Raw genomic sequence first — 24,970 nt, 5'->3', positions numbered from 1 at the left:
TAGATGCATCTTTTGCATCCTTCAGGAGCTGGCAGTGACTGTAGTCTTTTGTGTCTCCATCTTTTCCCACCTCTGGGTATCATTAGGTCTGAACACCTTTTGTCTCCTTATTCAAGCATCTTGGCTCAGTCTTGTTCTTTATTTTATCATCATCATCATCACTTATGATTTCATTCTGTCCTTTTATTAAGTCTTAGGTTTACTCTGGCCTTTATTTTAGAGCATATTTTAAACTGTGCTTTGGTTTTCCCCATCTGGGTGTCCAGAGGATGTGTTTCTCAATATGTTGGGATCTTAATGATCTGCTTATCTAAGTGCCATCAATACATGCTGGTCTTGTAGCCCTTCTTATGCCTTTCTTCCTAGGGCTTTCTCATCCAGACCTCTTCTTTGCTCTCCACTTCTACTATTTTTTTTAATTGCTTCTTCTATAATTTAAAGGAAATTATGACCACTAATGGCAAAAACATCCCTGCTCAAGTGGTGCCTTCTGGATTCTAGTGCTGCTTTAGGAAAACCAAGCAACTAATTGAAAAGCAATAAAAGCTGATCTGATCTATCTTTTCTTTCCCTTTTCAAAATCTTTCCTGGTTTATAGGAAGACAAACTCACACCTTGAATCCTGTGTCCAGTTCTGGGCCACTCAGTTTAGGAAAGATATTGAGTTGCTGGAAGGTGTCCAGAGAAGGGCAACAAAGCTGGGGAGGGGTTTGGAGCACAGCCCTGTGAGGAGAGGCTGAGGGATCTGGGGTTGCTTAGCCTGGAGAAGAGGAGGCTCAGGGGAGACCTTATTGCTGTCTACAACTACCTGAAGGGAGCTTGTAGCCAGATGGGGGTTGGTCTCTTCTCCCAGGCAACCAGCACCAGAACAAGAGGACACAGTCTCAAGCTGCACCAGGGGAGGTTTAGGCTGGTTATTAGGAAGAAGTTCTTCACAGAAAGAGAGATTGGCCATTGGAATGTGCTGCCCAGGGAGGTGATGGAGTCACCATCCCTGGAGGTGTTTAGGAAGAGACTGGATGGGGTGCTTAGTGCCATGGTTTAGTTGATTAGATGGTGTAAGGTGATAGGTCGGACTGGATGATCTCAAAGGTCTTTTCCAACCTGGTTAATTCTGTTCTGTTCTACTTATTCTATTCTATTCTATTCTATTCTATTCTATTCTATTCTATTCTATTCTATTCTATTCTATTCTATTCTATTCTATTCTAAAATTTCTTGATGAAAACAATCAGTTGTCAAAGTTTATACAAATAAACAGGGACAGACCCAAAGAATGTAGAACTAGTGTATGAGATGCATTACTAAGGAAGGTCATCATGTCAAATGACTTGGCTGGCATGTGATGTTAGGAGCAGTAATATAATTTGTAGCTATGCACAGGAAGATAAGAGTAATCTGGTTTTGTGCTTCAAGGAATAACAATCTCTTTCTTCTCACCACAAACAGCATTTCACAATTAACTGGGTATCATACATTTCCCCCACCCCTTAGCTTTCCTTTGAACTCTGTCAGGTATTGACATCAGAGGCCAAGACCAGGGGCTTGGCATGCCACAGAAAAAAATATTTACTCACTAGAGACAAAATTTATGATACTCTAGATACTGACCCTGGGACAGAACAAAGAAACACACATAACACTATGGAGATGCTTGTAAATATTTCAGTGTCCCTCCTGTATTCAAGAGAGAGCAGAAACATTTCAGCCCAATCTTGGTTTCACAAGGATCAGTGGATGTTTGGATCTCAAATGCTAAGCTTGTTACTGAAAAACACAGAGGCATTACTGCTATTTATTTTTTTATTTACTGAATGGATGAGAGGAGTGGAACCACAGCTGCTTGCTTATCTTTCTGCATGCCTGGACAGGAAACAAGGCAGATAAATCTCATCTCCTCTGATCCCAAAGAATGAATCAGGTCGAGACATTTCTGTGCTCATGTGTTGAAGTCAGGGGGATGGGAGTGGAAAAGGAGGCTGCATTTCTACCCCCCTTTCCCGTAAGAGTGCAACCCAGAAGCATGCCCTGTTTTTGACAGTCAGAGTTCAGACTTTTTGCTTGCTCAAGGTATTTGAAGTACAAGCAACTCTAGTTACTTATATGGATTATTTCATCCCAACACAGGAGCCCCTGCCAGTTTTTGAAACATCCAAATAATATTAACATTATCCTCTCTTCCTTCCTTCCCAGACAGCAAGAGAAATAGGCTGATCAGTGCATGTGGATGTGTGGGTGGAGAGAGGTGAAGCCAAAGGAAAGGACAGAGTTAGCTCTTAGATCTGAGTGCTTTGGTTGCTCTATTCAGTGAATCAAATAACCTTGGTCTGGCTTTTGTGATATTTTAGTCTTCTGTGCTCGTGAACTTCCTGTTACCAGTAATCTCTTTTTATTGTTTTATTTTTTTTCATTGTTTCAGCCAAGCACAGCTGTTCTGGGAAGTCCTGGCCAGAAAGAGTCAGTCTTTAAGGCAACTTAATGACATCCCATGGAGAATGCTGAATATTGGAGCTGAAGGCTTGAGCCAGGCTCACTTTTTGCAGGAAGCTGAAATGGAGAGCAGTAAGTTCCCACTGAACTGTACTGCTGACCCCAAATGCTCCTCTATTTATACCCAGACTGCATTTTTTTTTCCAGGACACTGGGCTTAATTTTGAAGTCTGGTAGATTGCAAGGAGTAGCTTTGAGGATCACAACTCCACAGACTTGCTGGGAGGTTGTGTCTGGCCACTAATCTCTGAATTGAAATAGTTTAAAGATTTTAAACCAAAGAGTTGAAACTAAACTAAATGTTTTAAACGATTTAACTGGGCTCATGAAAAGAGGGAGGTGGTTCTGCCCCTCTACTCTGCTCTTGTGAGACCCCACTTGGAGTACTGCATCCAGTTCTGGAGCCCCCAACGCAAGAAGGACATGGATCTGTTGGAGAGGGTCCAGAGGAGGGCACAAAGATGATCTGAAGCACCTCTTCTACAAGGACAGGCTGAGGGTGTTCAGCTTGTAGAAGACAAGGCTCTGAGGAGACCTTATAGTAGTCTTCCAGTACCTGAAGGAGGCCTACAAGAAAGCTGGGGAGGGATTATTTGTAAGGACACATGGATAGGATAAGGAGCAATGGTTTTAAACTAGACCAGGGTAGATTTAGATTAGACATTAGGAAGAAGTTCTTTACTGTGAGGGTGGTGAGACTTTGGAATGGGTTGTCCAGAGAAGTGGATCCCTCATCCCTGGAATTGTTTAAGACCAGGCTGGATGAGGCTTTGAGCAACCTGGCCTAGTGGAAGGTGTCCCTGCTCATGGCAGGGGAGTTTGATGTCCCTTCCAACTCAAGCTATTCTATTCTCCTTTCTTTTACTCTTTCAACCTTTGAAAATCTACTTTTGAAATAATAAAATCTGTGTTTCCTCCCAGACTGAACTAGGTTTTTGAACTTGTTTTAGGGTTAATTTTGGGTAACTAAGTGACTTTGCTGCCAGAGCTAACACAGGTTCAGAGATGGGGATCAAGTTCTCTAAACGTCTGAAATGTGTTCTGTTTATTTTTATTTCTTAGCCTTTTGACTAGCTCCTGTGTTTAAAAAAAACCCCCACATCTCCCTCTCTAAAGCTTAGTGTCAGTCTGCTAGTTTTCAGCACGATTTATTCCATGAGCTTGTTGACTTTAATTATATTGTGGATACTCAGAGACTGTCACTTAGTGGCTCAATTATACTTGCTTCTTGGATCAGTTCCCAGGTGTTACTTAGGACCAAATGAAAAAGTGAAAATAAAGTTCTTGTTTTCTCATGTGCTGCAGAACTAGTTCTTCCAAAAAAGCACTTGTTTATCGTGTTGAGAAATCACATCCTAAGCCCTAGACCATGTGGTGGTTGACTGACTTGCGTCCTAAAACACAGGAGCAAAGTGAGGGTGAGTCCAGTTGGTTGGTACTCTGGGCAGCCTGGGATTGGGCACTCCACTGTGTCACAGAGCTGATAGTCTTTATCTGTGATCACTTCTAGGATCATTGCTTCATAATCATTCCTTTTGTTCCTCTTTTACTTTCCTTTTATGAGCTCTTAATTTACAGCAGGATTCTTCCTGCTAGTCCTCGTGGAAGACCTTGCCTCAGCACTATTGTACATTACCCTGTTCCAGTTACTCCAGCTTTCAAGGTCATCCTTTTTCTCCACTCAGGCCTCTTTTCCACTGATGTTGCTTTCTTGCTTTGTGTTATCAACAAACTTGCTCAACAAATATTTCCTTGATGGCAGTAATCAGTAAAAATAATCCCAAGGGAAATTCAAGTAGGAATTTCTCAGCCTTTCTCCCTTCCACTGCTCAAGCTTCTGCCTCATTTGTCTGGTTCCTTACCATCTCACAATTTTGGCTTTAATGCCCACTTTCTCCCTCATAACTTGCCAGATGGGACTGGGGCCAAAGCTTTTCCACTGTCTAGGTAGATGAGGACAGTAAGATCTTCTGGCTCCTGATTTCTTTCAGGCTTCAGCATGTCTCAGGTCTGATATCCAACTGTCCCTGAAAGGTGTTAAAAGAGGGTAAGACATGTCCTCCTGTTTGCACCTGTTTTCAAAGGTGGCTCATAACTATATGCCCTATACCTTGAGGACAGCTCAGTGTTGCTGTTCCTGGGTTTTGAGAGCCAAGAGCTGCTTGCAGGAAGACACAGATGACACAGCACATTGTTGCCATAGGTATCATAGTATCATTCAGGGTTGGAAGGGACCACAAGGATCATCTAGTTCCATCCCCCCTGCCGTGGGCATGTAGGAGTGAACTTTTCCCAAACTCATTGAGCACAGCAGGAGCTAAAGATCCCCCCCTTGGACAGGACCTGGGCAAAAGCACATAGATCAAAAATGCATGTGTTGGCTGTGAGGTGACAAGGTGTCCTATAGAAGCCCAGAAAATCCCACCAGCCCTGTCCCAGTCATTTGGTGGTTCTTTAACTCCACTGTTATGCCATCATTTTCATTTTGCAAACAAGGCTGTAAGTCAGGCCACAGGATCACAGGATGTGAGGGGTAGGAAGGAACCTCTGAAGATCACCGAGTTCAACCCCCCTGCCAGAGCAGGACCATAGAATCTACCACAGGTCACACAGGAACACATCCAGATGGACCTTTAAAGTCTCCAGAGAAGGAGACTCCACAACCTCTCTGGGGAGCCTATTTCAGTGCTCTGTCACCCTCACAATAAAGAAGTTCCTCCTCATGTTGAGGTAGAAACTCCTGTGCTGTAGCTTATATCCATTGCCCCTTGTCCTATCACAGGGTGCAACTGAGCAGAGTCTGGCCCCTCTTTCTTGACCCCCAGCCCTCAGATATTTATAAACATTTATTAAATCCCCTCTCAGTCTTCTCCAGACTAAAGAGCCCCAGGTCTCTTAGCCTCTCCTCACAGGGCAGTGCTGCAGTCCCTTAATCATCCTGGTAGCTCTGGTAGCCACGTTTGATCTTTTCCTGGACCAGACAAGCCACATTCACCAGCTGTTTGGTTAGTGAACAGATGTGATGGGTTTTCTTTCTTAACCTCTGCAGCTGCCCATCTCCTCCATCTCACCTCTGCTGAGGTCAGTCTTTCATGCTGTGCCTACCCTTACTTAAGGACTGGACCTTCCAGCACCCATGCTGGGTGTGCACAAGCAGTGGATCTCGGAGAGCACTGCAGCAGATTGCTACTCACACTGGTTCAGCATCCCAGCATGATATGTGTGTATTCTTGGCTCAAGCGTAGGCAAGACCAGAAGCCCAATAGCCCAGTTCAGCAAGCACATGTCCTGGGTTGTCTGATTTATTGGCCAGCACTGTTGTGGGTCTGGTGTTAGTCGTGAGGCTGCATCTTACGGACTTGGGTTTGTGTAAGCCAGCTCTTTGCCTCACAGTTTGTCACTTCGGGAGGTTTCAGAGCTGTCTCCAAAAGCAGACTCCTTTGTTATATGAGTTTGCAATCCAGCTTTAGCTTGCTTTTAGGATGAGGGATCAGACAGTTGCAAAAGGAGTATGAAAGAAGATGGGAGAAGACTCCTGGCTGCCTGGTCCCCATGGAAGAGCAGGTACACTGGCCAGCAGTGTGACTCTAATTAGAGTATGGCTAAGGAAGGAGAGGGTGTAAGAGAAGGGATGTCTTGCTGCAAAGAGAGAGACTGAATCTCATGCTCAGACCTCGGCTCACTCACTGCTCCTGGGCACAGAAAGGCAGCCTGGATGTGGCTGTGCCCCTACTAGTCCCTGGTGTCTCCTTCAGCCTCTCCCTCTTGGCTCAGTTCTTTGAGGTTGTTGGTTTCCTGGCTGTGAGCAGAAGGTGTTTTTGCTGGAGAAGGTTGTAGCCTGAGGGTGGATCGAGAGTAGGAGACTGAAGAGGGGAGGAGTCATAAATCAATGCTGATAAATAAAAGGTCCCACTTCTTCAGTCCAAGGTCCTGGACGCTGGGAGAGCTGCCCCCTCAGACAAGAGCTGCAGGCTGGTGGGGAAGCGACAGCTTAGTGAGTATGCAGGGACTGCCTTGCTTTGCCTGGACAGCTGCTCATGATTAATGCCTTTCTGGTGCTTCACAGCTGAAAAGTATTAGGAGTGGTTGCTATGGCATGTCTAACATTGTGATTCTCTGCTCCAGCAGGAGACAGGTCAGAGGGCTGCTTTTTCTGATCTCCTCTTTATTTGGGGGACTGCAGATATGTTCCCAGTGTTTGCAGGCAATTAATCTCAGCTCCTCTTTCTGTATTACTAACCAGTGAATGCTGCTGGAAAGCAGGGGGATTGGACTCACTGTGCTGTGGGCTGTGTTACCTTTGGGGTAGCTCACTGATGCCAGGGAGGGGAGATGTCTGCTGGAGAAATATGGAGTGCAGTGGGAGTAGAAAGGAGATGCACTTTTGCAAGGGACAATATTCCCCAAAAGCTATTTGTTGGCATAAGGCTATGAGGCTGGCATGTTCATTCATCCCTTGGAAAATGCATTGCCTAACTGGTGAAAAATGAAACATTTGGGTTAAAGTGGTGGGTTTGGCTCTTCTCCAGTGGTTGATGGGCAGGGTATGCTCCAGGTATTCTGGGACTGGAGTCCTCTGAAATGACAGCAAAATCTTCCAGGGAGCCAAGGACTCTGCCCTGGGTGTAGATAAACAAAGAAGGTTTGGCTGGAAAGTGTCTTGGAGTTTCCCAGTGTGGCCTCACCATCATTTCAAAGTATTCCTCTTTGTGCACCACTGCTTTCCCATTGGGGTCTCTCCTTCAGCCTCTCCTTCAAGCCTCCCTTATACACTCCCAGAGCGTATAAGACATTCAGAAAAACCTATAAAATCCACATTCAATATTTAACTCCAAAACTGTGGGCTCTAAGGAATGCAAACAATCCCAGTACAGAGAATTCCCTTGAAGCAGCTGGAGTGGCAGGGGATGGAGGACAGCAGAAAAGCCTCAGTTCTCCTCTGACTTTGTGTCTATAGCAAATTTCTGGCTTCTGCCGCAGCATATCCTCATCTCAGTCTAAGCAATAAATGGGCAGGGCATAGATGGTGTGCAGAGGCATAGATGGTGTGCAGGGGCATAGATGGTGAAGATTTGAGCTGCTCTCTGTGTGAAGTGGGATGATTGGGGAAGAAATGCAATTCTTTCTTTTTGGTCTGAAGCTGAAGGCCCTCCTCTATTTGTCTCTCAGAGAGCATAGGCTTCAGAGAAGGGCCATGAGTTTGGTAAGGAAAGGGGAAGATGTAAAGCTCAGAGTAATGCAAAGTTCTGAGAGCTGCTATCAGCTCAGTGGAAAAATCATGATCTTTCCAGCAGAAGAGATCCTTCTAGGCTGCTGCTTGTCACTTCTGGAGCAGTAAAGTAGGAGAGGGGAAGGGGCAGTAGGGTTGGATTCTTCCTCTGACAGCTGACAGACTGGGACCACAGTGGAGGCCAACTGGAGGGAGGGGGAGCAAGTGGGGAGGGAATGTTGGAAGCCTCATTCTCCACTACTCCATCGGCAAAGCTGACAGAACAGTCTGGGATGAGAGTATCCAAACAGAGGATGGTGAGGGCAAAGAGGGCAGATCAGAGGAGAAATGAGGAAGGCAAACATTTACATTTGGGATCAACACACACCTCTCCCTCTGAGTTTCTGGCAGCCCCTGAAATTCCTTCCACTTATGCAGGCCAGCTTTTCTGGTCATGGAGTGTTGGTGACATGCTTGCCTGCAAATTATGGCCCCCAGCCATGAACTGGAAGAGAAATAGGGCATGCCCTCTCCTTCCTGAAAACCTGATTCAGTCTGCTTATAGAGGATGTTTTGTAATGGCTCCGTAAAGAGTTTGTACCAGACAGCCATTGCCTTTCCCAGGCTTTTTCATGGGTGTATTCCTAGCTCTGTTTTCATAATAAACATTTCAGTGCTAATTTTGCAGGCGTCCCAGGATCTCCAGCTGCCCTCAGTGGGAAGAGTGTGAGACACAGAGAGAGAGAAAGACTGAGAGATTCCTCCCTGCACTGGCACAATGCGTACTCTCATCATCTTTACACTGTTGGCTGTCTTGGTGATGGCTGCTACTTGCTATGGTAGGTGACCCTTTTTGATGGATAGAGTGATAACTCCAAGCCTGCAGACATGTTTGGGTCTGTACAGACATTTTTTATTCAGCTTTGTTTCTTCTACCCTCTTACCTTGATTCCTTGCCTGCTTTTCTTCCCTTGGGTCAGATCCTCATAGCCCTACTCCAGAACTGCCAGCTCCAGTCATTGCAATTTGTGGTCCAAGGTGCTTCAGGCCCTTCTTCTCTGTTCCATCTCACCTTGCAGATTGTTCTTCCTCCTGCCTCTCTGTTGTCTGGACTGCAATATGAGTTATTATTCTTAGTTCTTCCTTGTTAAGGGGGAGACTTCCCTCTCTCCTTTTGTGCTACCAGCTGCTTTTCCATACTGATGGAATTATGATGCTGTTTCATGCAAGAGTCAAGCACATCTCCTTATGCTAATCCATTCTCTAAGAATGGCAGGCTTTGAAGGTAAGCAGGTATCACATCCACCATGCTGTCAGGAACATGAAAGTGAGGAGCTGTACTTGAGACTCACACACTAGAAGACCAAGCACAAGCCTTGAAGCCCTGGCAAAGACACCAGGTAGCTCCATTCACCCTTTGCCTAACCCCCCTAAACTCCTCATATAAATGCTAGGCCACACCACTGATCCTTTTCTTTCCCTTTTAAACCTGGCTTCTCTGGTTTGTGTGTTCATGTTCTATTGATCTGTGGTGTGTGAAAGATTGTAAATGCCATCAGTGGTGTCTTACCACATGTTTTGTTCTTCTTTTCCCCCCAGAGTCCCATGAGAGCATGGAATCCCACGAGTATCTCAGTAAGAGACTGCTTTACTGTTTTCTTGAATTTCAAGTGTGCTACAGACATCTTCAAGACCATTTCCTTACTGTAGGGTTAAACAGGCAGAACCACTCAACCCAGGCAAACCGAATTTACTGACTGATGGAGATTCAGGGTGAAAAGGAAGAGCTGAAAAAAAGACTCCACATGTTTGGGCACAAGTACATACCACTGTTGTGCACAGAGTACAGTGAGAATTGGAAACCAAAAAGTCATGAGCTTAGTTCCCTGCTTCATGCACCTAAAACAGATTGATACTAGAAAAGGATGTTGCTCAAAAACCTTCAGGATGAGCATGAGAAAAGGTTCTGCAGGAGCCAGTGATCTGATTTCTTCTCTCCCAGGGACAGGGAGAGCCTTACTCTTAGCACCTTGGAAGAAGCAGGTGGAATGTGTGGGCAGGAGGGATTCTTTTGTTGTAGTGTCACAGGAGAAGCATGAGAGGGTGGAGATTCTCACTCTGGAGCAAGCAATATCCTGGAGAAGTTAGAGAACAGATGGATTGAAACGAAAAATATATTACATCATCCGAAAGAAAGACTTCACAAAGCAGTTAGTCAGGGGCACAAAGGCCCTTGTGGGAGCTGGTACCAGGCACCCACAGACTCCTGAACTCTGCAGTGGTACTGTGATGTTTCTCAAAAAAGGATGGAAAGGACCTTCAGGCAATTCAGTCCAAAGCTGCCACACAGACTGCACAGTGACTGCCTTAACTTTGGAAGCAGATAGACTTTAACAATGCCCTTCCTGTAATTTCACAGTCCTGGTAATTCTGCTGAGTGTGCCCAGGCCGCCTGGCCAAGCTCCGCTCACTTAGAGGGACTGTGGCAGTAAAATCATAATGGCTTTCCTCTGGGTGGCTTGAGTAATAGCAGACCCAGAGCAGCATGTGCCCTTCCCTTGCGCAGGCTGCATAAGCCAGAGGAAAAGCCTGTGCACAAACCAGAGGGTTGGACAGCAGAGAACATTAACAGATCTTGGGAGGGAGGGACAGGGAGGCTGTTACAAATGTGGAAGCTAGCCTTTGTTGAAATCTGGCCTTGAAAAAGTGCATTAGCTCATCTGAACAAATGCTTGCCTTCCCAGATCCCTTCATCAGCAGGCGAAGGGCCAATGACTTCATACAAGCTGATGCGAGGCTGGAAGCCATCTCTCAGGAGAGGTATGGTATGGCCTCACTAAGGATGAGAGTGAGGAGAGGTCTTTCACTGTGAAGGACAGTGTGGTATCAGGAGTGGCAGTCATGGTGACTTCTGAGAAGCCTTAGCCCCTCTCTCAATCATAGAATCATAGAACCAATAAGGTTGGAAAAGACCTCAAAGATCATTAAGTCCAGCTGGTGACCCAACACCTCATGACTACTAAACATTGGCACCAAATGCCACATCCAATCCCCTCTTGAACACCTCCAGGGATGGTGATTCCACCACCTCCCTGGGCAGCACATCCCAATGGCTAACAACTCTCTCTGTGAAGAACTTTCTCCTCACTTTAAGCCTAAACTTCCCCTGGCACAGCTTGAGACTGTGTCCTCTTGTTCTGGTCCTCATTGCCTGGGAGAAGAGACCAACCCCCTCCCAGCTACAACCACCTTTCTGGTAGTTCTAGACAGCAATTAGCAATGTGAGATGCCTGCCAAGATTCCAACCCCAGGAGGAGAGTCACAAGGGAAGCTCAGTTTGAGGTCTTGTTCCAGTCCTCACATCTCAGGCAGAATTTGCATGATCTTTTCTAAATCAAAAGGCCATCTGGGGACCTCCTCTTCTCATCTATAAAATGCAGATATAGGCAGTTTCCTGCCTATGGAGGGCTTATGAAGATAAAGCCTGAAGCACAGGAATCAACTTAGTGAAGTGTCAAGGCAAAGCTTCTCTGCAGTAGCAGGTGACCCTTTGCCAGTTGTTTAAGATCTTTGTTCCATGCATGGATTTGGGGAAGAGTAGAAGAGCTGAAGACAGCAGGCTAGGGGGACTGTGGAGAGTACCTCAGCTTGAGACAGGAACCACCCCCCTCTACCCACCACCCTACTTAGTCCTCAAGTAAAAGATTACCTGAGGAGGCAAAATGTTCCAGCTGTAATCCCATGGTTCCCCTGGGTGCAGTGAACACAGAAGGTAGAGTGCTAAGTAAGAGCTTGGTTGCTGGGTGAGGGAGCCTGGTGATGGACCCTTAACCCTGGTGGTCTTTGACCAGGGGGGTTCTTGTGCTGTTTATTAATTGTAAACACCTGTAAATGTTGTATATTTGTACATATTCATTGCATTCCATTGTAGATTCTAGTTTTGCCTGTAAACACAGCTTTCATTTGCTTCCAACTGGGCTGGGCTGGCAAATTTAATGTTGAGGGGGGGTGAGTGGGGGTGGGTGGAGAAGGGGTGGGAAATTTCAACCCACCACAGGGTGGTAAGGCAGGGAAGGGCTATGGGCAGCTATTTAAGATGACAGCACTAACCTCTAACCTTCCTTACTTGTGCAGGATCAGGGAGCGTGTTAAGGCGCCCCGGGAACGTCAGAGGGAGATCTGCGAAGACTACATCCCCTGCAAACAGTACTCTTTGTACCGTGGCTATGGTGCTGCTTACAGGCACTATTTTGACAGGAGGAGAACTAAATAAAAGCTGACCTGTCTCCACTCTGGGGCCTGGAGCCTGGGGTATCAAGAAACAGAAACAAATCTGCTCTGAAACATAGTTGCTTGTGTCCCTGTATGTTATCCTGCCTGCTGCTTCTCTCCCACGTAGCCATGGTTTCCTACCCTGTGTTAATTAGGGCTGAGCTGATGTAGCAGAGATCAGATAGAGTTCAGGATGTGGGTGTTTACTGCACAATAAATTGCTGGTTTGATACTATCTTCTCATGAATCACAGTATTTTGGGGGGGGGGAAGAGTGTGTGTGTGGGGTGTCTCTGTGATTTTCCATGAAGAAGCTGAGTTTGTTTATCACAGAAGCTGGTGTGAATTATGGAAAGAAAGAAAAGGGGAAAAAAAGGCAGCCAGTACCAGACTGCAATGTCTGTGTGCCAGAGACCATGAGTGGCTGCTTTCGGAGATCACTGGCAAATTTCAGATCCCAGCCTTAAGGCATCTTAAAATGGTGTGGTGTTCAGAAGGCAGGGATGAGATTCACCTCTTGGAAATTAAATCCACAGTATATTTTGTCCTTGGGGAAACAACATTTAGAAGGTGCTGTTTTTGATCTTAAAAGCAAAGTTAAAGCATGAGTTAGGGACAAAAAACCAAGCCTGTAAACTGCATCTTGTTTATCCAGCTGCATTCAGGTCCTGATGTAGGTTGCTCCTGTAGAAAGGAGCGTATGGCCCAGACTTTGCTCATGTTTCCTTACTTCCATTTGGAACTGATTCTGGTAATGTTAGAAAGCTGCAGAAACCAAAGGTGAAGAGGAGCTCCAGGTGGTAAATAAACAAATAAAAGAAATTCAATGCTTGGTGTCAAGCTCATTTTTTTTCTTTCACTTAGAGCAATTTCCTGTTACTGTTTGTATCTCATTCGAAACCAAGATGTGGTCTGACCCTCTGCACAGGTTGCTCAGCACCTCCTGGCCCACTGAAGCCTGAGCATGACCACTGTTGAGTGGTCACCAGCAATAGGGCACTTCCCAGAGCCTGTCTCCACACCAAGAGGCATCAGCAGGGACATTCAGTGCTGCTCTGGGCTGGTTAGCAGCCACAGGAGCTTGAACACTCCTTGGTGTAGGCTGTGTAAGAGACATCTTCTATCTCAGCCCAGCACAGATGATTTTTGATATTCACATCTCCAGGCTTCCACAGGCATCTGCAAATTATAGACATGGAAAAGTTTGATTGCATGCTATCAAAGACCATGAGATATGAAGTATCAAACTGTTGATCAATCTGTGAAATTAAGTCTAAGGCAAATCTATCTGATGCATGCATCTCCTTCCAAAATATGCTGTAAGGCTTTGCCAGCTTTGAAAATGAACTTTGGGAAAGACATGGGCATTATTTATTGAAAACACTTCTGACAGGAAACTCCACTGTGACAGCTGCTAAAGTTCTGTGCAAAAGCAAAAGTGAGAGGTAGGTGAGTTTAAGTGGGGTGGGGGGAAATCCATATGGTTATATGTGCACCCACTCTTGCTCTGCGTTTTCCCAAGTAGTTGAATCCTAGAATTGTGGAATGGTAAAGGATGGAAGGGATCTCCAAAGCTCATCCAGTCCAACCTCCCTGCAGTCAGCAGGGACATCCTCAGCTACATCAGGCTGCCCAGGGCTTTGTTGAGCCTCACCTTGAATATGGAATAGAATGGAATAAACCAGGTTGGAAAAGACCTTTGAGATCATTGTGTCCAACCCATCATCCAACACCATCTAATCAACTAAACCATGGCACCAAGCACCCCATCAGTCTTCTCCTAAACACCTCCAGTGATGGTGACTCCACCACCTCCCCAGGCAGCACATTCCAATGGGCAATCACTCTCTTGATGAAGAATTTCTTCCTAACATCCAGCCTAAACCTCCCCTGGCACAGCTTGAGACTGTGTCCTCTTGTTCTAGTGCTGGTTCCCTGGGAGAAGAGACCAGCCCCTGCCTGTCTACAAGCTCCCTCCTATCTCCAGAGAAGGGGCCTCAACCACCTCCCTGGGCAACCTGTTCCGGTGTTCCACCACCCTCATGGTAAAGAACTTGCTCCCAACATCCAATCTGAATCTGCCCTTCCCTAGTTTGAAGCCACTGTTGGTCATTCTGTCACTGCAGGCCCTTGTAAACAGCCTCTCCCCACCCTTCCTGTAGGTCCCCTTCAGGTAATGGAAGGTTGCTATTAGGTCTCCCCAGAGACTTCTCTTCTCCAGGCTGAACACCCCCAGCTCCCTCAGCCTCTCCTGGCAGCAGAGGTGCTCCAAACCCCTGATCATCTTATAATCAGCTGGCACAAAACTTTCACATCCTAAAGTCAACAAGTCTGCAGTGTCTGGATTTGACTTGACACTGTGACTCTACCAAAACAGAGGGCACAGTGTTAGTGCTGTCTAGGCCTGTGCCCAGAAATATCTCCCAATTCCAGCCTCTGATTTACCAGTATAAATAAGGAATAGAAATATCTCCCAATTCCAGCCTCTGATTTACCAGTATAAATAAGGAATAGAAATATCTCCCAATTCCAGCCTCTGATTTACCAGTATAAATAAGGAATAATACCAGAGATCACTGTGGGATTTGGGTAGTGGAAGCAACAAAGCAGCATTTTTAAAGGACTACATGCTGGTTAGAAATGTTGGGAAAAGCTGAGAGCAAAAAAGTATAGCTGTTTGGATTACTGGAATTGCACATTGTTATTCTTCCAATGTTGTTCTTTTGGAAGCATAACTTTCCTAGAATGTCTATGATTTGTAGATTAATCTTTTGATTTATGAATTTATTAGTGTGTTATGCTTTAAGATGCTTTTTGCTGGAAGTTGTCAGCAATACACATTCAGTCTTTCCTGGACTGTAGAAAAGTTGCTGTTGTTGTTTTTCCCCCCCCCACACATCCTGAAATGACTCTAAGATAAAAGTGTTCCTGAGGATTGGCAAAATCCCTGATGGCTCTGACTGCCCTTGGAAGCCTTTTGGGCTTGAATTCTGTAACTTTTGGATGTGTCTTTCGCATGTGGGGCTGAGGAGGATTGGATATGATGTAGAAGAAGATGTGATCCATATGCTGTTTGTGGGATACAGCTTTGTGAACTTGGAGGGTTTAGGGGGTATGGGAGATAGGCTGCAGAAGAGTCCTTGCAGGACACTTCACATACCAAGTAACCACAGCTACTTCTGTCCTGGAAGCTAATGGTTAATGAGATTTTTAGACAAGAGAAGCCAAAGTAAAGCCTCCAAACTAAGAAGATTTCCAGCAGGTAAAAGGAAAGGCTCTCCCTCAGGCTAACTACTGGAGTTCCCAACAGGAGAATAATCTCAGCTCTTTGAAGTGGCTTGGTGAGAGTCTCTGAAGCAAAAATCTACTTTGTGCTTGCTCTGTGCAAACTGTTTCATGGGTTTCTTTACTCTTCAGGGGAATGGGTCAGGGTGGAGTGGGAAAAAGGGGTCATCACTGGGTACAGTTTCATTTGATTTTCCAATTGGGAGAGCCCCATCACACAAAAAGAGCTTCTCTACCTCAGGGTGTGCTGGTCTCTTTCCTGGCTTTCTAGCAAGAAACTGGTTGGCTTTCATGTTTATAATAAAACTGATGTTTTACATTCCAGTTGTTTTCCTTCAACAGCCCTGTTCAAAACCTCAGGAAAAAAAAAATCATCTTCCTGAGACAGATGTCAAGATGGCTGCCAGGACCTAGTACCTCCTACCTCAAAAGATGAACTTTATTTTGGAGCTCAAATGCCAGAACACAAGTCAGAGCAATGATCTCCTCAGTTGATCACAGGATATAAACTGCTGCCTGAAAGCAAGCTGCAGAGAACTTCAGTAACCTCCAGGAAAGCTCTGAGGTTAGGGAGCCTAGCGCAGCCAAAGAAGACATGAGGAGTCTGCTGGCAGTGCTGATGGTGTCTCTGGCCCTGGCAGTGCTCTGCTATTGTGAGAAAGGTAAGGGAGATGTCTTCCTGGGAAGGCTCTCAGGAGCTCTGCTCAACCCTGCAGCTTTTGGGGAGGAGGTGCACTGCTGGTCATTGCACAACTTCAGAGACAGAGCATGGAGGAGAGAGATCTTAGGGAATGAGAGCTTCATCTCTTGCTCAGCACTTTCTTCTGCTGGTCAAACACCACCCCCTCCCAGTTTCACTGTTGTTCACATGTTGTTGTTCATAACAACAACAGCAACAATAATGATGATGATGATAATAATACTGTTGAAATATTAAAGTAGTTTAGCATTTAGGTGAACCAACAAAGGGATGCTGGATACTCACTTTTTTTTTGACAGAGGGTTTTGTTGCAAGCAGATTCATGTTGACCATAAGGAGAGGGATTTTGTGCCTGCCAGTCCTGGAATGCTGTAGGATCACAGCTACTGAGTCAAGGCTTCACCTGCAGGGAAATGTGAGAAGTGGGGAACTTCTGCAGAAAAGAGAACCTGCTATTGGTTGTTAAGAAGGAGGGATTCGTCATACTGAAATAAGAACACATCGCATTTGAAGGTGATTTAGCCATGGTAGATTTATAATGAAGAAATTGCAGTGTGGTGGCAGCTCTCCAGCTGATGACATGAGAGGGAAGGGAGGAAAGCTCAGAAAAAAGCCAGTATTTTCCCCTTACAGCAGGAAAACAGAAGATGAGCAGAGGAGAGCTCTTGCCTTTTCCTGCATTATCTCATTTAGAGTGAAATTTTCACTCCTTGGTATGGACGTGTCCTGTTCTGTAGTGGCAAACATACAATGTTTGATGACATATAAAATGTTTGATGAGTCCAGGTGAGGAGAAAGTTCTTCACTGAGAGAGTCATTCATCATTGGAATGTGCTGCCCAGGGAGGTGGTGGAGTCACCGTCCCTGGAGGTGTTCAAGAGGGGACTAAACGTGACATTTGGTTCCATGGTCTAGTCATGAGGTCTGTGGTGACAGGTTGGACTCGACGACCTTTGAGGTCTCTTCCCACCTTGGTGATACTGTGACACTGTGAGTCTTTTCCTTCTGTTAGTCTTTTTCTCATATTTCACCCCCCCGCAACTTTTGAGCATATATCTGCTTTTAAAAGTCATTATTATGTCCCAAAATGCTTAAGGACCTTGGAGGAACTTCTAATTTCATTTTACTGTTTTGATCCAAGGAATAGAAACACTGGTTTTGAAATAGCACTACACCCAATCCTTGTCACACTTTTTTGTTTGTTTCTTTGTTTTGGCAGCTTTAATTTTTGTTGTTGTTGTTTGTTTTCTGGGTTTCAAGAGCCCCTTTTCTGCCCACAAGTACACTTATGGCAAGTTCCTGGTGACTTCAATGGAACTGTTCAAACATATGATGAAATAGTGGAAGAAAAAAAAACACCCTGTGAAACAGAGCTCTTTGGGAGAGCCAAGATTAGGACACCTCCCTTTTCCCTTAGAGAACACTTTCCTTGGCTGTTTGCAGAGAGAATTAGGGATTAAGATTAGGACTGAAAACAGAAATGGTGTCTAAATTCCTCTTGGAAGGCCTGGTGAGTCAGGTACCTCAAACTTGAACCAGAAAGCTGTGATAACAGAATGGTTCCTGATTGTTGAACTTATTCCTAACTGTTGATCTTATTCCTAACTTTTCATCTTATTCCTAACTGTTGATCTTATTCCTAACTTTTCATCTTATTCCTAACTTTTGATCTTATTCCTAACTTTTGATTTCATTTCTCTTCCCTACCAATGCCTTTCAAGTTCTCCTCAAAATCAAGGGAATCTCTCTTTCCAAGAATAGAAGAGATGCTCAGCTTGCTTTAGGTTCTGTCCAAATCTGAGGTTTTGCTCAAACGCTCAGCTAGCCCTGTCCCTCCCTGCTCTTAGCCAGGATGGGGAGGATGAAAGAGAAAGATCCTCCTCTAGCTCCCATGGTGGGTAATGTTTACTGTATCATTTAATCTGGCTCAGAGGAAGTTGAAATTAAACAAATCTGGGCATAACAGGTGGAGAAGTGGTGGAGAAGTTTCTAAATTAGATTCTATTTCTAGATGATAAGTGTTGATCAAACAATTCCTCCTTTTTTGGGAGGAACAGACCTTCTGGAAAAGTGTGAGGGGGAACTGGATCCAGCCAGCAGGCAGAGGGATTTAGTTACAGAGTGGAGCAGAGGAGGAGGACTCACAAGCAAATTTCTTCCTTTCTGTCTGTTTTCCAGATCCCAAAGACCCCTCAGGATCTCCCAGCACTGACAGTGAGTATTTCTCCTGCATCTGCCTTCCCTTTGATAGTTTCAAGGGGTGAATAAGAACAATGCTGAGTCCCCCTTGGTCAGGTTGGACTTGATGATCTTTGAGGTCTCTTCCAACCTTGGTGATTCTGTGATTCTAGCTGCTCCTTTTTTGTTTCCTCACTGCTGCAGTCCTTGAGGTGCAGGAGCACCTGCAGCAGTATGACTGCCTTTCACAACCATGAGGGCCTGAGACACCAGGGAGGTCAAGTTCTCTCCATCAGCAGCCCAGTATCACTCTTGAGTGTGCTAGTACCATAGTCTGCATCTCCACAACCTCTGAGCAGCCTCCAGGCATGACAGGAGTCCTTCAGGATGTTAGCAGCTGGATGTATCTGCCCTCCAGGATCACAGGGTGGTGAGAGTAGAGGAATATGGTCAATCTCTCTGCTTCAGAGACCTATTCAAAGTGACTGTTGCACTGTTAAGAGTGCAAAACCTACCGTAGGGCCTCCAGGCACTGGTGTTTTGGATGTGCTCAGCAGTCAGCCTGCTGTGCAGAATCAGAGCAGAGAGGTTTGGTGCCTCACAGCAACAGGCTGTGACATCCCTGCCAAATGCCACAACCTGGAGAGTGTGGAAGCACAAGTGCCTTTGTTGGCTGCTGCTGAGGGGTGCAGTCCCCCCTGTCAGGTCATCTAGGACATGGGGGATTTGCACACCTTGAGATGTTCACAGCTTTTGCAGCAAACTGAGCCTGGCAGAAAGCTGTATGGAAAATCCCTTTCGTTCTCCCCTGTCTCTGTCTCTCCTTTCTCATGCTTTAAAGGATAACATTGCTGCTGAGGAGCATGAAAGCTGGTGTTTCTCCAGTGAGCCAATATAAACATAGATTTGGCAAGGCAAAAAAAAGTGTTCAGGGAAAGGTGTTTTCTGACACCTTATTAACTGGCAGTTTCTGTGTAGTCATTATTTTGATCCAAACTAAACCCCAGCTTGCTAGAAAAGAGGCACCTCTTACCTGCCAAACAGAAACACAGACAAACATCCCATGATGGTAAGTGAAGAGCACAAATCTCACCATAGGGGAGACCTTAGAAACTTCTTCCCCCTGTGACAGTGACAGTTTGCTCATTTCCCTGCTGAAACATGTACTGGTGTGCAGCTGCCTGTGTTGCTGGTGTGCTAGCAACCTGTGCACACCTCTGCTGATGGAGGTCCATCTCATGGAGTGAGATTGTGCTGTGCTGAGCCCTTGCAGGGGATGAAGAGTGAAGTGGCTCTACCTGCTGTTTGTGGGGTGCTCCACACCACTACCACAAGGCAGAAATCCCTAGGGGATTGAAATCCAAGGGAGAAAAGAGACTGCTCTGATGGGTATGTTAGCAGAAGCCAGGAGCCAATGTTGTCATGGCAGAAAGATCTTGTTTAGCTTGGAGAAGAGGAGGCTCAGGGGAGACCTTACTGCTCTCTACAGCAAGTTGGAGTGAGGAGGGAGCCCTGAGTGGACAGTGCGGTGGGGGGAAATGAATGGGCAATTAGGACAGATGGTTCATGACAGTCATTTACTTGTGAGGAGAGTAGACTGTCCATTTTCAGAGGTTAGGCTACTCTCTGTTTCTCCCAGTCCACGGCCCTGCATTTCTAACCCACTGCATCCTCTCTTGCTAGGCATCAGGATTAAAAAAGAAGTTGCCAATACCTTTGTGAAGAGGCAGAAGAGATCCAACCTGTATGAACGGTAACAGCTCTCCAGTCAGGCTGAGAGATGGATTCTGGACCTGTTCTGAAGAGGGGGTGGGAAGGCAACAGGACATGACAAGGCATTAATTGCTTGTACATCTATGTTATCACCTTCATGTGTTGAAAGTAATAATGGCTGCAGAAGACACTTACTGATAGAGAAACAGCTCTCCCCACCCCCCAAAATATTGTTTTGGGAGCTCATAGCTGAACTGTGATATGCCTCCCAGGGAAGAAGACAGTACTAGCTGTCTGGGCTAGCCTGAGAGGGGACATCAGGATATGAATTAGAAGTGCTCTAATCTTTAGGGTCAACAGAGGTGATGAGCATGACAGAGTGATGACAGGTCATCACTTTTGGCTCCCTACAAGAGCATGGCTCTGTTGCAGGGATGAGCCTGGATCACAATGGTTGTTCTCTCTGAAGCTGTATTTTGTTTGTTTTGCAAAAATCCTCGGCACAAAGGCTTGGAGAAATCCTAGCTGTAAACATCTGCAGAAATCTGGGGACATCCAACAATGTGCTTTGCATTTTTTTTCCCTGGAAGAGCTTGTTAAGTCACTGCCTCATGTAGGCCTGTGCAAAAAGAATTTTTATTCAATCCTTCTTTGGACTGGGGGGATAATCTTGTCTTTTAGACAATAGAAGATTGGGAGGCCCCATCTCTGGCAGTACTCTGGATCAGAGTGCTGTAGCAGAGGAAGCAACTCAGGTTGAAACCTGCAGTGGTTTAAAACAAGGTGAAAATGTACTGACTCTCCCCTCAAAGGTAGGGCATCATAAAAGCAGCTTCTCCTACAAGCATTAAACAGGAGGGACTGAGCTCAGGGTATAACTTTGTCATGAAATAAGGTTAGTCTGGAAATACAGATGGAACAAATGGAATTAAAGGGTACTGCAGGGTATACAAATGGAATTAAAGGGTACTGCAGGGTATACCAAACACAGAAACAAAGTAAGAACTAATGAGCTATCAATGTGACTTAGAATCATAGAATCAGTCAGGGTTGGAAGGGACCACAAGGATCATCTAGTTCCAACCCCCCTGCCATGGGCAGGGACATCTCACACTAGATCAGGCTGGCCAGAGGCTCATCCAGCCCTGGTCTTAAACACCTCCAGGGATGGGGCCTCAGCCACCTCCCTGGACAACCCATTCCAGGGCTTCACCACTCTCATGATGAAGAACTTCCTCCTCACATCCAGCCTGAATCTCCCCACCTCCAGCTTCATTCCATTCCCCCTAGTCCTATCACTACCTGAGATCGTGGGAAGTCCCTCCCCAGCCTTCTTGTAGGCCCCCTTCAGATACTGGAAGGCCACAATTAGGTCACCTTGGAGCCTTCTCTTCTCCAGACTGAACAGCCCCAACTCTTTCAGTCTGTCGTCTTCTCCTCCTGACTTCTCCAGCAGCACTGTGTGCAGTCATCAGGAAAGATAACCAAACCTGGAATAAGAGCTGAGAGGGAAATCCAGAGAGTGTAGTTGAAACTAAAAGATTTGGGCTTGCTTAGCCTGATTAAAGAAAAGCTGAGTGGAGATAGTGTCACTGTTAACAACAGAAAAGGTGATTAAATGAAACTCCTTAAGCTAAAGGAAAAGTGGTCATAAACTGGGAGAAAACAAAAGGAAGCAGGTAATATAAATACATAAACAATAGAGAAAAGATTCCTGGGTAGTTGGAGAATAAGGTTGGGGACAAAAAAACCTAACACTAACTGCTTCTGTGGTCTCCTTTGATCATAAAATCTCCAAAGCAATTGCTTTGAGTTGGATTCAGTGCCAACTTTTCCCAACATGACTCATGTAAATTAACCTACCTTGAGAAATCTCCTGATGGGGCACCCTGGAGAATCACTCCTCTCATGTTAGTGTCATGGGTGTGAAAGCTCTCCAGCTACATCAGCTGAATGTGCAGAATGGCATCTCTCTCTCTCTTTATCTCTCTCTGTCTGCTCCAGGTACCTTGAGTATTACAAAAGCCCAATGGAGCAGATGCACGAGCGCTGTGAAAACTACCCTCCCTGTGACTATCTCTCTGACCAAATAGGATTTTACACAGCCTACAATCGGTTCTTTGGGAGATACTAAGGATGAGATGGTCACTTCTTTCACTCTGAGCCCTTCAGGAGAAAGAAGGCTGTGGGCTGGAAGGAAGCAAGGACGAAAACCATGTAGACTGGGGCTGCCTTCTGATTTCTCCCTGCGCAGCTGGAACTGCAAAGCAATAATTATCCAAGCTGTTGAGCTCGTGTTAGCTGTCTTCCTTTCCTCAGAAACATTTATCTTCAGTCATATTTTGTGGTATTTTGAGCTTCACCAGAAGTGATTGAGAAGACTGTGTTATGTCTTTCCACTTGAAACCCCTTGAAGCAGCAGATGAAAAGAAATTGTGATTCATCTGAAGAAAATCAGTGCATGCCTTAGAGACACACCAAGACCTTTTGTCCTCTGCTACAAAATGCAGAGTGTTTGTAAGAGGAGGATGTCACAACATGTGTAAATAAAAATGTTGATGGATCTCCTTGTGGGGGTGCTCACCAGGAAGAAGGCAGAAGAGCTGCCTTCTGTTACAGTAACTGGGAAAGTTCAGTGCTTTCAGGTAACACAATCACTCTAAATACGTGACAGTGTAGGATCATTTTGCAAAGGTAGGGGCATGGAAATACTCTCACATCACCAGAAATCAGGTTCTAGAACACTCCTCTGACCATTCTGTCACAAAGTCTGTCTGTAGAGCAACAAGAGATAAATCCCCAGAGGGGTTTTTTGAGGAGTCCTTTTAGATGAGCCCTTCCATTCGTGCTCTGCCTTCAGGGACTGCAAAAAGTGGCTTGGAAAGCTCTGGGGGTTTGTTACAGTTTTCTGGTGAAACTGAATATACCTAAGCAAAATTAAAAATAGCCTCTTCCTGTCTGATGTTTTAGCATTTATGCTTGAAGCCAAACATGCTCCAAAGAAAGCAAAGGAATAAAAAGCAATGAACTTTATGAAATAAAGAAAACGCATATCAGTTCAAGGATGGATTGAAATTGGGTCAGCATTTGGTTTGCTCAAAGCACTCTGTGTCTCTCTCATACATATGTGTGTCTGTGTTGATAAACATATCCTCTTCCCCCTGCACTGCTTCATTTTGTCCTGTGGTAGGGATATTGTAGCTCAGCAACTTTCTGCACAGCCTCTCTTGATGTGCTCTGTCAGCTTTTCTCCCCTGAGAGGGAGATGGCAGATCCCATCTCCAAGGACAGGGACTGCTGACCCTCAGGAGACTGAGAGAGTCCAAATCTCTCTGGTTACATCAAAGCTGGTGCAGCTATCCACAGCTGCTGACTGCAATAAATACTGCTTATGCAAAACGGGTTGGCATGCTGCTTCTTTCTGTTCCTCTGTAAAACTTTTATCTCTGGTTAGGGATGTTTAGAAGACAAAGCCTGCTCCTATGGAACCTGAAGAGCAAAATCCAGATGTGTGAGGCTTCCTTCTCCCCTCCTGTGCCACGGTGTCTATCAGAAATGACTGCACTGAAATTTAGGTCGCGATGGCAGCGAGGGAGAGGAAGGGTAGGCTTTTTCCAGTTCACCATCTACTGAGTTCAGCATTTCTCTGAAAGAACACTGGGTAAGTCCACAGAGAGGGCTGCCAGAGTGAGTGTGAGCATCTTGTGTTTGGCAAGCTGCTATGACTTGCTCCAGCTATGCTGACCTTGGCTGAGGAGAGAAGGTACAGTTAATAAGCACCTCCGCTTGTCTTGGTTAAACACCTGGCACTGCTTCCTTTGTTGGCGTAAACTGATGAGGACTTCACTGCTTACAGCCAAACCCTGACACTACCTAGTGAAAATGAACAAAGTGCTCACTGAAAGCAGGTAAAATTTTGCTGGGATCAGTGAAATCCTAGTGTCTTCTGTACTAACAAGTCAGGAGGGGGTGTTGTACAGTTCTGTCCACACACACACCAGAAAATCAAGCTTGTCCAAATGTCCATTTTTTCTGTTGGTTTGGGATTTTTTTTCTCCCCCTTTCAGCATTTGTTAACTATTTTTTTTGTCCAGGGAAGTTGCACACAAAGGCCTCTATCATGTTACCTGCTCTGCGTCACCAGATCTCTATATGGGCTGAAGTCAGCACCACCTTTGGGGATCTGAGCACACAAATTGCGTTACAAAGTTACTGCTGGCACGGAGGAGCCCGATTTTTGCCGGCTTAATGGCGAGTTCTCCTACTACAAATCCTCTCGTGCCACCTTGTGGCCATTGTATTTGCTGCAGCTATTGCTTTCGGAGCATTTGAAAATGCAGAGCCAGTGTTCTTCCTCATTCGCCTCATACTACAACATCCCCTAGGAGGCCAGAAGAGAAAAATAGGGACAAAATCTGCAGCTGGATTGTATGCAGCTGAGATGACCTTTCACAGGCGTTATTTATCCTGGTTGTCAAGTTCCCACTGGGACCTATTCCAGTTTAGCTCCTTTTTATCTCTACACAACCAGGAGAGGAGATGCCTCTGAATAAGTTCAGAAGCCTTTCTGCAGACTCACTTTTAGCAGTTGAAAAACCACTTTCTGAAACACAATCCAAGAACATAAAGCAATTACAAGCAGAAGTAGCTAGGCTGCATTTATCCCTTTACATCATCCTTCATGTCATCATCTCATATCACCAGTGGATGCAGACCCTGTCAGCAGCATTAGCTGGTGCAGAGTTACAGATCACTTTGAAAGCAACTCAGTACAAACCCTTTTGTCCTCTCTAACCTTATTTCAGCAGCAATCAGCAAAAGCTCCCTGTCCACCAAATCCAAGCAGCTGCACAAAGGTCTCTTTCCCCAGGTAATCCCACCACAACTACAAGTGTTCCCCTCACCTAGCCTATCACACCTACCTCACACACCATTGTCCAGCAGGCAGTGGGAAATGGATTTCACTTCTGTATAGTCAGAACAAGGCCCTGACACTTCCTTTTGGCTCTTCTTTTGGGGTTTTTTGGCTGTCAGAGGCCATGGGGCTTTGCAGGTGAGTAACTCACTAACCTTTATCGAGAGGGCTGACTAGAAAGCAGTTGCTAGAGAGGGGTTAGTTCCACT

At 45.6% G+C, this 24,970-nt stretch overlaps 2 protein-coding genes and 1 long non-coding RNA gene across 3 annotated transcripts; 2 read left to right on the top strand and 1 right to left on the bottom strand.

Moving 5' to 3' along the window:
* The first annotated feature begins 6,405 nt into the window (after positions 1-6,405).
* Positions 6,406-12,206, top strand: MGP (matrix Gla protein). Its single transcript, XM_068142698.1, has 5 exons — positions 6,406-6,484; positions 8,388-8,538; positions 9,299-9,334; positions 10,444-10,519; positions 11,834-12,206. Exons 2-5 carry the CDS (start codon positions 8,478-8,480, stop codon positions 11,970-11,972), a joined length of 312 nt encoding a protein of 103 aa, XP_067998799.1. The 5' UTR covers positions 6,406-6,484; positions 8,388-8,477; the 3' UTR covers positions 11,973-12,206.
* Positions 12,207-12,851: 645 nt separating this feature from the next.
* Positions 12,852-21,346, bottom strand: LOC137442756 (uncharacterized). The gene is made up of 4 exons (XR_010987763.1): positions 21,224-21,346; positions 19,848-19,931; positions 16,241-16,358; positions 12,852-13,149 (listed from the first exon to the last, which is right to left on the bottom strand). It is a non-coding gene; the product is annotated as an uncharacterized lncRNA (long non-coding RNA).
* On the top strand, positions 15,297-23,224 carry BGLAP (bone gamma-carboxyglutamate protein). The gene is made up of 5 exons (XM_068141726.1): positions 15,297-15,311; positions 15,598-15,917; positions 18,134-18,169; positions 19,817-19,886; positions 21,851-23,224. Exons 2-5 carry the CDS (start codon positions 15,851-15,853, stop codon positions 21,978-21,980), a joined length of 303 nt encoding a protein of 100 aa, XP_067997827.1. The 5' UTR covers positions 15,297-15,311; positions 15,598-15,850; the 3' UTR covers positions 21,981-23,224.
* Positions 23,225-24,970: the final 1,746 nt, after the last annotated feature.

Source organism: Melanerpes formicivorus, unplaced genomic scaffold (assembly GCF_026170545.1).
Source record: "Melanerpes formicivorus ecotype bairdi unplaced genomic scaffold, bMelFor1.0.p_v2 SCAF_8, whole genome shotgun sequence".
NCBI lineage: Eukaryota > Metazoa > Chordata > Aves > Piciformes > Picidae > Melanerpes > Melanerpes formicivorus.
The sequence above is the reverse complement of the archived record's forward strand: the minus strand, read 5'-3'. Positions and strand labels throughout refer to the sequence as shown.

Excerpts from the sequence above, each read along its gene's own strand:
- MGP (XM_068142698.1), top strand. The coding sequence starts at position 8,478 with ATGCGTACTCTCATCATCTTTACACTGTTGGCTGTCTTGGTGATGGCT. Across the intron at positions 8,539-9,298 it reads GATGGCTGCTACTTGCTATG|AGTCCCATGAGAGCATGGAA; the intron begins GTAGGTGACCCT and ends TTTTCCCCCCAG. Across the intron at positions 9,335-10,443 it reads GGAATCCCACGAGTATCTCA|ATCCCTTCATCAGCAGGCGA; the intron begins GTAAGAGACTGC and ends TTGCCTTCCCAG.
- BGLAP (XM_068141726.1), top strand. The coding sequence starts at position 15,851 with ATGAGGAGTCTGCTGGCAGTGCTGATGGTGTCTCTGGCCCTGGCAGTG. Across the intron at positions 15,918-18,133 it reads GCTCTGCTATTGTGAGAAAG|ATCCCAAAGACCCCTCAGGA; the intron begins GTAAGGGAGATG and ends TCTGTTTTCCAG. Across the intron at positions 19,887-21,850 it reads AGATCCAACCTGTATGAACG|GTACCTTGAGTATTACAAAA; the intron begins GTAACAGCTCTC and ends TGTCTGCTCCAG.